This window comes from Amia ocellicauda, chromosome 12 (assembly GCF_036373705.1).
Source record: "Amia ocellicauda isolate fAmiCal2 chromosome 12, fAmiCal2.hap1, whole genome shotgun sequence".
NCBI classification, from domain to species: Eukaryota; Metazoa; Chordata; class Actinopteri; order Amiiformes; family Amiidae; genus Amia; species Amia ocellicauda.
In genome coordinates this window covers 17,797,576-17,808,475 of record NC_089861.1, presented here as the reverse complement: position 1 = coordinate 17,808,475, position 10,900 = coordinate 17,797,576, and the positions used below count along the sequence as shown (strand labels likewise).

The 10,900-nt window shown below is 43.8% G+C and overlaps 1 protein-coding gene across 1 annotated transcript; it reads left to right on the top strand.

Annotated features, from left to right (window-relative positions):
- Nucleotides 1-1,991: 1,991 nt before the first annotated feature.
- LOC136764461 (CD48 antigen) lies at nucleotides 1,992-5,799 on the top strand. Its single transcript, XM_066718558.1, has 5 exons — nucleotides 1,992-2,108; nucleotides 3,369-3,671; nucleotides 3,784-4,056; nucleotides 5,246-5,405; nucleotides 5,663-5,799. The coding sequence occupies exons 1-5, from the start codon at nucleotides 2,063-2,065 to the stop codon at nucleotides 5,727-5,729; spliced, it is 849 nt and encodes a 282-aa protein (XP_066574655.1). The 5' UTR covers nucleotides 1,992-2,062; the 3' UTR covers nucleotides 5,730-5,799.
- Nucleotides 5,800-10,900: the final 5,101 nt, after the last annotated feature.

Below are 10,900 nucleotides of genomic sequence, written 5' to 3'. Positions count from 1 at the left end.
GGCCTGGTCTGATGAATCACGGGTTCAAGGTGTTGACTTGGCCTCCAAATTCCCCAGATCTCAATCCAATCGAGCATCTGTGGGATGTGCTGGACAAACAAGTCCGATCCAAGGAGGCATTACCTCGCAGCTTACAGGACTTAAAGGATCTGCTGCTAACGTCTTTGTACCAGATACCACAGCACACCTTCAGAGATCTAGTGGAGTCCATGCCTCGACGGGTCAGGGCTGTTTTGGTGGCAAAAGGGGGACCTACACAATATTAGGCAGGTGGTCATAATGATATGGCTGATCGTTGTATATTTATAGATTTAGTGTTTGTCAGTTTCTCAGTTTTTAACCCATAGAGGCCCTTGTAGTCTGTCCAAGTAGCATTATAACCAATAATATAGCAATCAGCACATTCAAAATATAAATCAAGCTGCATTGATTTAACTGAAGTGGCTAATTATAAAACCCCTAATGAGATGCAATCTTGGACATTGTTCATTGTGGTCACTAAACTCATAATGTTAATTACAAGACCAAAACCTTAACAGAAACCTAGCTCTGCATTATAAATAAATCAATAGATACACAATGCAAGCAGGGAAATCACTAATTTATGCATTTCTGAACTGCAGTTGTAATGTTAATAGGGCCTGTATCTGTCTTTGGTGAAAATACCATGTTACTGTGCCAGTCCTAAACGAAGATTTGAACAAAGTGTTCTGTGAGGGGACCTCGCCACAATGTGTTGAAATTAAAGACACAGCAGTGTACAGCAGGGGCGTCGCTAGACCTCAGCTCACCCCGGAGGTAACGGTGATTTCTCTGGTACGAGCGGGGGAGGGTCAAAGATCCGGGGCTATTCCAAATTGATCCGGGGCTTACGACGCTGATGGTGTACAATAGTAAATGTTTGTAGACAGAATGTAAAACAAACCTCCACACTGTTCTTCACAGACGGCAAATCCTTTACAGAACACCCTGTAACGGGACAGAAATAAAATGAGTCAACCTGCTGCTTTCACTGTGAACAGACATCTGAGTCCAGTGTGCAGCAAGGAGCTACTGTGTGTGACCTAAAGAAAAGTAGTCCATGTTCAAATCAGCATTGTACAATTATACAGGTTTAATGCCCTGTGTTTATGCCTGCTGTGGGTGGGATTTGTATCCAATCCCTCTTCCAGAATTTCATTTATAACATCACTTATAAAAATCACTTGCAGTTGAGATACTGAGAATGCATTAGACTGAAATATGTTCTTCTTCATTCATACTCTGTTATTCCCAACAAAAAGCAGAAAATGAAATGACCAGTGCTGCTCATTTGTATTTTGCTGGTAGAGTGCAGGCATCTCTACAATAAACCCCTTTGGCTCTGGGTGTATAGATACATCATGAGCAGTCAGATGACTACTTTGCCAGTTTTACTGCCAAGTTAATCTGACTGGTCTAGAGAGTCTTCTAACCTGCAAACCCAGTTCAGTTCCTGTAAAAGTACAGGCATGAGTGTGGCTGGAGCTGCGGACATTTCCTCAGAGACTTTTCAGATATTCTAGACAGGACTGGGCAGCGTGTTCAGAAAAGCTGATGTGAGCATTAATAGGCAGCACTGTGGAGTAGTGGACTCATAACTGGAAGGTTGTACTCTTGAGCAAGATACTTCACTTAGATTGCTCCAGTAAAATGCACAGCTGTAAAAATGGGTACAAATGTAAATCACCCTGGATAAGAGCATCTGCTAAATGTAAATGTGATTAGTCTTTGGTCACCAGCCTCCCTACAGCCTCCCCTCCTTTGTTTTCTGTGCAATGGGCTGTGATAATAAGAGCATCAACTCAGAAAACAGATGACATGATCTAATCGGATAACTTTAATGAAGGCTCATTGCCCTGCCTGCTGTGGAAAATATGGTGGCCTCTAGTTACTGGAGATCTGCACATTAGTAAAAGGCCAGGAGGTGGAGTCTGTGAGGTGGGCAGGGCCTGCATAAATAGCAGTGAGCCCCCAGCACTGGTCTCACACTTCTGTCAACCTGTGCAGTGCAGGAGTGATCAGAAGAGACGTGTTTTGAAAGATGGGACACTCTTGGGTCTTCCTGCTCTGCCTCTCCTGTCTGTCTGGTAAGATTTTTATTAGCAGCAGTAGTAGTGTCAGTAGTAGTAGCCCCAGTTTTAGCATCACTAGTGTGTTTTCCTGGCAGAGAGTGGCCTGGTTCTCTGCAATATTAATATCCATTGTCAATCTATAGCGCTGTAGTTTCGTGTAAATCCAGGCTGACTAGTTTATCAGGTACAGTTGCTCACTTCAAACTTGTGTTCAAACAGGGACAAGATCAATGATCAGATACAAATTTTGTTATGCAATTGTCAGAATTCTCAGAGGTCAGTTATAACATAGAGCAACAGCTGCCTGTTAGCTTATTTCTCCTCTTCAACTAGCTATGTAATTTTATATACATTTCTGTTGTGCTGTGTATCTGTATTTCTTAATATTAAAATTAATTTTGTTATTTCCTGAATAACAATAATGATTAGTTATTTCTTAGACATACCTAGCCATGGCACTGACTCACAAGAATATGATCACTTTCAATTAATACATTTAATGTATAATTATATTTTAGACCAATTTGTAACCTACATATTCCCATAATTCCAAGTCCAAGTGTACATGTAACTTTAAACACAAGTCAAATGTATTTTTAATTTAAGCCCAAACTGAATTAGATTAATGCTGATGAGATGACAGGAAATAGGTGTCTCATGAAAGGTTTCAATGGTGAGTTGTATGCAGTCACTACACAGTAAAGAACACCGCTGGAGTGAAAAGTCATAGCCAGAGCCGATACACAATCAATGGATATTAACATGGGGAGATCGCTCTGAAACTCCTTCAAGGATCTTTCATTCATGCTATAGAGCCTCCCCCACCACAGTGCTCACATCATTATTGGAGATTGGTGGTAATTTTGCACAGCACTGCCCATTTTGTTAAAGGGTTGTAAATTGTTAGCAGGAGACAACTGAGTTAAGGAAAAGAGAAAATAATTCAGAAAATATTTGGTCCAGGCAGAAATAAGTAAATGCAGGATAACTGATTGCAATCTGTACCTGAGAGAACAGAACTCCAGTGGAGTTGGACCAGGGAGCTGAACACCCCAGCCAGTGGCGATTCTAGAGTATGTGGGGGCCCCAGGTAAAATAATTTCTGACGGTGTCGGCAATTTCTCCCCTGAGAGCTGGGGGTGGGGGGTGGCGGACGGAGTTTTCTCCCGTGAGAGGAGGGGAAGTTTTCCCATGCCTACCCCCTTTGCGACACCCCTGACCCCAGCTGAGATGCTATTCCCTCTGAGTGCTAATTTGTCTCTCTGTCCTACACAGCGTGTCCGGCTCCCACCCGGTCTGAGAGGCGACTGCTCAGGGGCATTGTGGGAGAGACACTCAGTTTCAACGCCTCAGTGTTAAGGAATGGATTCTTGAACTACAAAGACAGCACTCTTGCAATGATGGAAAATGGGCAAATCAGAAATATGAGCATGGAGATGTTCAGTGGTCGGCTGCACTGGGACAATGAGACTGGACTTGTCCACATCACAGAGCTCAACACCAAGGACTCTGGGGAATACAGAGTACAGGACACAGGAGGACAGAGTAGAGTCACAGTGTTCCAGCTGACCGTGTACAGTGAGTGTCTGTGTCACAGAGTGGAGTTACTGTTAGTGCTGTACAGTCATTGTCACTGTGTGGTGTGTACTGTGCAGGGCTGCAGGTCTCACTGCTGTCTCTCTTTCTACAGACCGTGTGTCCAAACCTCAGGTGTCCAATAAGACCCAGGTCAGTGCTGGTAGCTGCCCTTTCCTGTGCTCTGTGTCCAATGGGAGAGAGGTGACCCTGTCCTGGTACAGAGAGGGGGCGGATATCTCCCTGAAACACACCAGCTCCCCTGATCTCAACACCCCCCTGACTCTCCCTCTGGAGACAGAAGGACTCTCTCACTCCTACAGCTGTGTGGCCATCAACCCCGTCAGCACCCAGAACACCACAGTCCACCCTGCGGACTACTGCACTGGTGAGACACTGTGGGTTTGCGTACGCTCATCAGCAGACTGACCAGTTCCCAGAATTACTCCAGTTCATTCCCATAAGTGCGGGAGTTCGCTGTCACAGTGAATTGCGTCTCTTCTGACAGGTTTGCGATATCTGACACTGTGAACAATCTTTCTAATGACCAACTTAAAATCATGTCCTGATTACTGCTTACTTAAAATAAATGGTAAATGTCCTGTTTATCATTGAAAGTTTTTTTTTTTTTTGGCTGTTCCACACAAAGTGGTTCAAACCCAGTCCTGCACACAGACACAGCTCCCATTGCAAGGACTGGATATAGAGCGAGCCTCTGGTATCTCTTATACCTGCGCAGCTGTTACAGGTAAAGTGAATAAGAGACAGCGCTTGCTTCATGAATGTAGTCAAAAGGTTCTGATGGACAGAAATATGGGCTTAATAAAATATCCATTTTAGGACATCATCACTTCTCAACACAGGAGTCAAGTTTCCTTCCTTATGTGGTTTCCTTGTCAAATGACACATAGTTTCGCATTTATTCATCAGTTTTCATTAGTTTTGATCTTTCATGTCACATTCATCTTACGAATCGGGTATCATTCCTGTTCAGTTTCAGGTTTCAGTTGGGTCACAGAAAAAGATTAAGTGATCTTCGAGAGAGCAGGCCCGTGTTAACCTTTCGCTCAGTGTGGTGCTCATGTACTGTACGCAAGTCTCAGGGGTGGATCTAAAGGAGGGCAGCTGCCCCCCCCCCCCCCACGTCAGCACTGCGGACAAAACACCATCAGCCCCCCCCCCTCCCGCTAGCACCACAGACAAAACACTGCCAGCACCCTAGTTCGGCTAACCGCGGGGATGATGATGGCCCCCCTATAATACAACTGGCCCCGGCCAGGGGTGCCCAAACTTTTTTATCATGAGAGCTACTTTTTATAATGATCTCCTCCGGTGATTTACGGTACTGTGAGGTGGTGATGACGGTCCTCGGTGCTGTGGGTGGTGGGGGCGGTTTGATGGAACATTATTATATTTCCACAAATCTTCACGCGATGGACTAACAAGCACTCCACAATGGACCAGTAGATCACGATTGACTTGTTGGGCACCCCTCTCTCTCTCTGTGTGCAGTGACAGTGTACTGCAGTGTGCTTTCCACCAATCAGTGTATGATATTCTCTCTCTCTCTCTCACAGCTGAGAGCCCCATCAGTCAGTGTGCTATCGCTCCTGCAGCGCTGGCTCTGAAGATTGCAGTGACAGCTGCGTTCTCAGTGCTGACAGTGCTGGGCGTCCTCACTGTGATTCGTATCACAGCCGACCTGAAGAGACTGAGAGAGCAGCCAAGTAAACGCAGGTACAGTACACAGGGTGTATACAGTGAGTGCCTGCACACCAGGTGTACACGCAGTTGCTCCTGTGCATGTGTGTGTAGCGGGTCTCATTGAGTACATGTGCACGGTAACACTGAACACTGAACACTGAATTCTGCAAAGTGTATAAACCTGTGTCGCTGTGCGGGGAGTGGGGCTGAATGTACGTGCATGCTCAAACCTGCACAGGCTGTATCAGCACACAGAGATGAACTAGCCTGGCATGTTGTTTATTCTTCAGGTACCCCTCTTCCTTTAAAGTGACAAGTGATGAGAGAAGCACGCTGCCCCCCGGCCCACACGACTGAGGCAGCAACTCCCGTGGATGTGTCTCTAGTGGGGTGAAGCTAGGAGTGGATGGACAGTGTGGATTCGAAGTGAACAGTGTAGAATGGGCTCTCTGCTCTCCTTCAGGAAGAGTCTGGATGGGAGTGTGGGGTCACTCAGCTACTAAACTCCTGATGGATGGTGGATAATTGGTTATTCTAGAGCAGGGTTTTTCAAAACCGGTCCTGGAGTACCCCCTGCCCTGCTGGTTTTTGTTCCAACCTAGTTCTAAATTACTTAATTTAATGGTATATTGCTTTGTTAGGGCATAAGGATTCAATTAAGCAATTAAGACATCAGTTGGAACAAAACAAAAACCAGCAGGGCAGGGGGTACTCCAGGACCAGTTTGAAAACCACTGTTCTAGAGTAACAGTGTGGTCAGTCTGGTGTCAGATCTGCCAATGTGGTAGGTCTCTCCACATGCCCACACTGCTCCCAACACTGGAGACAATGCTTACCTGCTTTACTGACTAGCCAGCCCCTAGGCAGGACCGGACCGGGGGGTGAGGCATCACTGTTCTGAATGAGTACAGTCATCATAATAAACACACATTACACAAGATATTGTGACTTTCATATGAATCACTCAATGACTGGAGGCATCTTTTCTCAACAGCAAAACAGTCTGTTCTCTGTGTATCTTTGATTTCAGTGTGAGCCTGGTGAACAGCCAGGAACTCCACAGCACTCTCTCACACCACCATTTCAAATCACAGCATTGCTCGTCAGCCTGTCTCTTGCATGATTCTGGGAAATAAACACCTGAAGGAAATATAGATGTAACAAGTCTGTGGTTCACAGCCTTGGTGCAAGCTAATACCATTACAATAGGTATTAGGTACAGTATTAGTACAGTATTAGTATTACTTACTAAGTATTAGTATTAGTATTAGTATTAGTATTAGTTACTACAGTAGGGACAGTACAGGGGGCTGTAGTAACAGTGCAGTAGAATAGTGCTGTCACAATAGGGGTCTGTAGTAACAGTACAGTAGAATAGTGCTGTTACAATAGGGGTCTGTAGTAACAGTACAGTAGAATAGTGCTGTCACAATAGGGGGCTGTAGTAACAGTGCAGTAGAATAGTACTGTTACAATAGGGGGCTGTAGTAACAGTGCAGTAGAATAGTTCTGTTACAGTAGGGGGCTGTAGTAACAGTACAGTAGAATAGTGCTGTTACAATAGGGGGCTGTAGTAACCGTACAGTAGAATAGTGCTGTTACAATAGGGGGCTGTAGTAACAGTACAGTAGAATAGTGCTGTTACAATAGGGGGCTGTAGTAACAGTGCAGTAGAATAGTGCTGTTACAATAGGGGTCTGTAGTAACAGTACAGTAGAATAGTGCTGTCACAATAGGGGTCTGTAGTAACAGTACAGTAGAATAGTGCTGTCACAATAGGGGGCTGTAGTAACAGTGCAGTAGAATAGTGCTGTTACAATAGGGGTCTGTAGTAACAGTACAGTAGAATAGTGCTGTCACAATAGGGGGCTGTAGTAACAGTGCAGTAGAATAGTACTGTTACAATAGGGGGCTGTAGTAACAGTGCAGTAGAATAGTTCTGTTACAGTAGGGGGCTGTAGTAACAGTGCAGTAGAATAGTGCTGTTACAATAGGGGGCTGTAGTAACAGTGCAGTAGAATAGTGCTGTTACAATAGGGGTCTGTAGTAACAGTACAGTAGAATAGTGCTGTCACAATAGGGGGCTGTAGTAACAGTGCAGTAGAATAGTTCTGTTACAGTAGGGGGCTGTTGTACAAATACTGCTTTGGACTTCATAGTAAATGTTCATAGTAATATGTTTCTCTCTCCCTCTCTCTCTGTATCTAAACATGGTTTTAAACAAGGCAGATCATGTCTTCTAATTAATTAGAGTTTTTTGAACATGCAACTGCTGCTGTAGATCAATGTAAAAACATATGATATGATATACTTAGGTTTTCAGAAAGCTTTTGAAAAGGTTCCATAATGTAAGTAGATGGATTATGAACTGGTTGATGTATAGGAAACAGAGGGTGTCAATTAGAGGAGTTGCTTCTAACTGGAGTGAGGTTGTTAGTGGAGTTCCACAGGGATCAGTACTAGGGCCTTTGCTTTTTCTAATCTATATTCATGATCTGGACTCTGGGATAGTTAGCAAACTTGTCAAATTTGCAGATGATACTAAAATAGGTGGCTCAGCAGATACAATCTCGGCAGCACAGGCTATTCAGAGGGACTTAGATAATATTCAGTTGTGGGCCGACACCTGGCAGATGAAATTCAATGTGGAAAAGGTATTACATGCAGGTAAAAAAAAATGTCCACTATAATTACACTATGGGAGGAACTGGAAGAAGTAACACATAAGAAATGGACTCATCAATTTCCACATCCAAACAATGTGTGGAAGCAATAAAAAAGGCAAACAAAATCCTAGGTTATATAAAGTGTAGAATTGAGAACAAGGGCAGTAATGTTCAGACTGTACAATGCACTAGTTAGAGCTCATCTGGATACTGTGGACAGTTCTGGGCTCCACACTTCAATAAAGATATCGCTGCTCTAGAGGCAGTTCAGAGGAGAGCAACCAGACTTATTCCAGGTCTGAAGGGAATGTCCTACTGAGAGACTGAGGGAACAGAGGAGACCGTGGGGATTTGATTCAAGTCTTCAAAATCATGAAAGGCATCGACCACATCAAACCAGAAGAGCTTTTCCAGATCAGCAGGGACACACGCACCCGGGGACACAAATGGAAATTGGGCTTCAAGGCTTCAAGGCATTCAATACAGAAAACAGGAGACACTTCGTCACACAGAGAGGCGTCACAATCTGGAACAAACAACCCAGCGATGTGGTTGAAGCTGAAAATTTGGGAACATTTAAAAACAGACTGGATAGTATCCTTGGATCACTCAGTTATTAATAAACACCAAACGGGCACGATGGCTTGAATGGCCACCTCTCGTTTGTAAACTTTCTAATGTTCTTAGTGTATAACACACACTGCAGATCAAATTAAAGCTGCTGATCACAGCTATGTGATACAGCACACTGCCCTGAGACACTGAACCCCACAGGCAGCAATGACAGGGGATGATATAGTGTCACTCATCCAGCACACACAGATCAACTCTTTGTATGTTCCTCCATTTGTTTATATCCTTTACTGTATAGAACCCACAGTCAGCGAGGCTTAAGGCCGCGATGTGAAACTTGTTGTCCTTCAGCTCCACTCCGCCAGTGAATCACTCACTGCTGATATTACAGAACCCCACTGGACATCTCTGCAATATTCTCTCCTTTCCATGTCAAGATCCCTTTCTGCGCCAGGGCGTCCACTGTGAAAGACTCTCCATCAGTCATACACAGACGACCTGTAGAGGAGAGAAACACGCTGTGAATCAGTGCTGTTTGCAATGAGACTCAATCAGACACAAACACTCACTTGCTGCACAACAAGAAACACAAAGTCTACTGAAGCACAGAGACACACTGTTTAATTAATTACAATGTGATACACTGCACACAGACACACACTCCTTCACTCACACAAGTACAGCCTGCCCTCAGTTCACACAGACAGCGGTGCAGCAGGCAGGCAGTGAGAAGCACAGACAGACATACTATGTTTTCATTACTACTGTTTCATAGACATACTACTGTTTCATTATTGACAGGGGCATGTGTTCCAGGGCAGTGTCTATTACTGTTATTCGTGTTATGATTATGATTATATTATTTTGACAGGGGGCATCATTGACACTCTGCAGAGAGCAGGCTCTGGCTCTGAGAGTTGTACTTCAGTGTTGAATATTAGAGATTAGAGATATGCAATTGAACTAAACATTTTTAAAGTGTGTTCAAATACAAATGTACATAAGTTAAAAGAAATGTTTACTCCATGCAGTAATAATTCTAACAACAGTCCAGGTAACAGTAGCTACTGCTAGATACCAGTATTATTCTCAATATTTATTTTCATAATTTCTCTCGATGCTTTCCGTAACTCAATAATTTGTGTATTGAGGGAATTCACTAACTGAAAAGAAATGTTTTGAAACTGACTAGATTGAGAATCCTGTTCAAGCAACCCTGGCCTGGGGACCCCCTGTACTGGTAGTTTTCATTTCAGCCGAGCTCTCAATTACTTAATTGAACCTTAATTGAAGTAACAATCTTCTTAGATTAGATTAAATTGTGTAATAAAAGAGTCAGTTCTTTAATAAGTTATTTATAGACTTAATGCTTAACTTAAATCCCCTACAATTTAAAATAAATAAAAAGCTCTGACATAGGAAATTATTACTTCAATTAAGGGTTCAATTAAATAATTGAGAGCTCGGTTGAAACAAAAACCAGCAGGGTAGGGGGTCCTCCAGGACCAGGGTTGGGAACCACTGATCAATACTGTAGGAGCTACACATTCAAACTGTCAGTGTGTCATGTGCTGCTCTTACTCAGAGCTGTGCTGGGTCTGACAGGTTAGAGCTGTGATTGGCCAGGGCCTGTGTGGACTGTGACCATAGGGACTCACAGGTAAAGTGTGCAGCTCCTCTGGAGTTTATGATATGAGATGCCTCTGACCTGCTCAGTGATCTATGTGTTGAGATTAATGCAGACAGATTGAGATTCATTCAATAAATGAGGACTGACAAAATAAGGTGTACATGTTCCAATCTAGTCCTTGACCATTTAGTCACCCAAAATGAATCACTGCCACTCTGTAACATACTGGACACACAACAGCACTCTGACACGCACGTGGACACACGACAGCCCTGTGAAAGACATGGGGATACACGACAGCCCTCTGACACGCAGTGGCAAACACTGGACATTCAACAGTACTCTGAAACGCACTGGGACACATGACAGCCCTGTGACAGACACGGGCACACACAACAGCCCTCTGACACACACTGGGACACACAAGGGACACAAGACAAACCTCTGACAGTCAATGGCAGGAGCATCGCAAATGGTGTGAAAAGGGATAATAATTAATATGGCCCATGGCTTGACAGGAACCCACTGTTTTGATTTGAGAAACAGGAAGAACAATAGAAATAATGAGAAATAAATCAACGAGACATGTTTCCTGCTTCTAGCTCGGTTTCAAATTCCAATTTTCTTTTCTTATTTTTCCTTTAAATGCAGTTCAGTGT

Coding starts and splice junctions, on each gene's coding strand:
- LOC136764461 (XM_066718558.1), top strand. CDS start 2,063: ATGGGACACTCTTGGGTCTTCCTGCTCTGCCTCTCCTGTCTGTCTG. Junction 4,057..5,245: donor CCCTGCGGACTACTGCACTG/GTGAGACACTGT, acceptor TCTCTCTCACAG/CTGAGAGCCCCATCAGTCAG. Junction 5,406..5,662: donor GAGCAGCCAAGTAAACGCAG/GTACAGTACACA, acceptor TTTATTCTTCAG/GTACCCCTCTTCCTTTAAAG.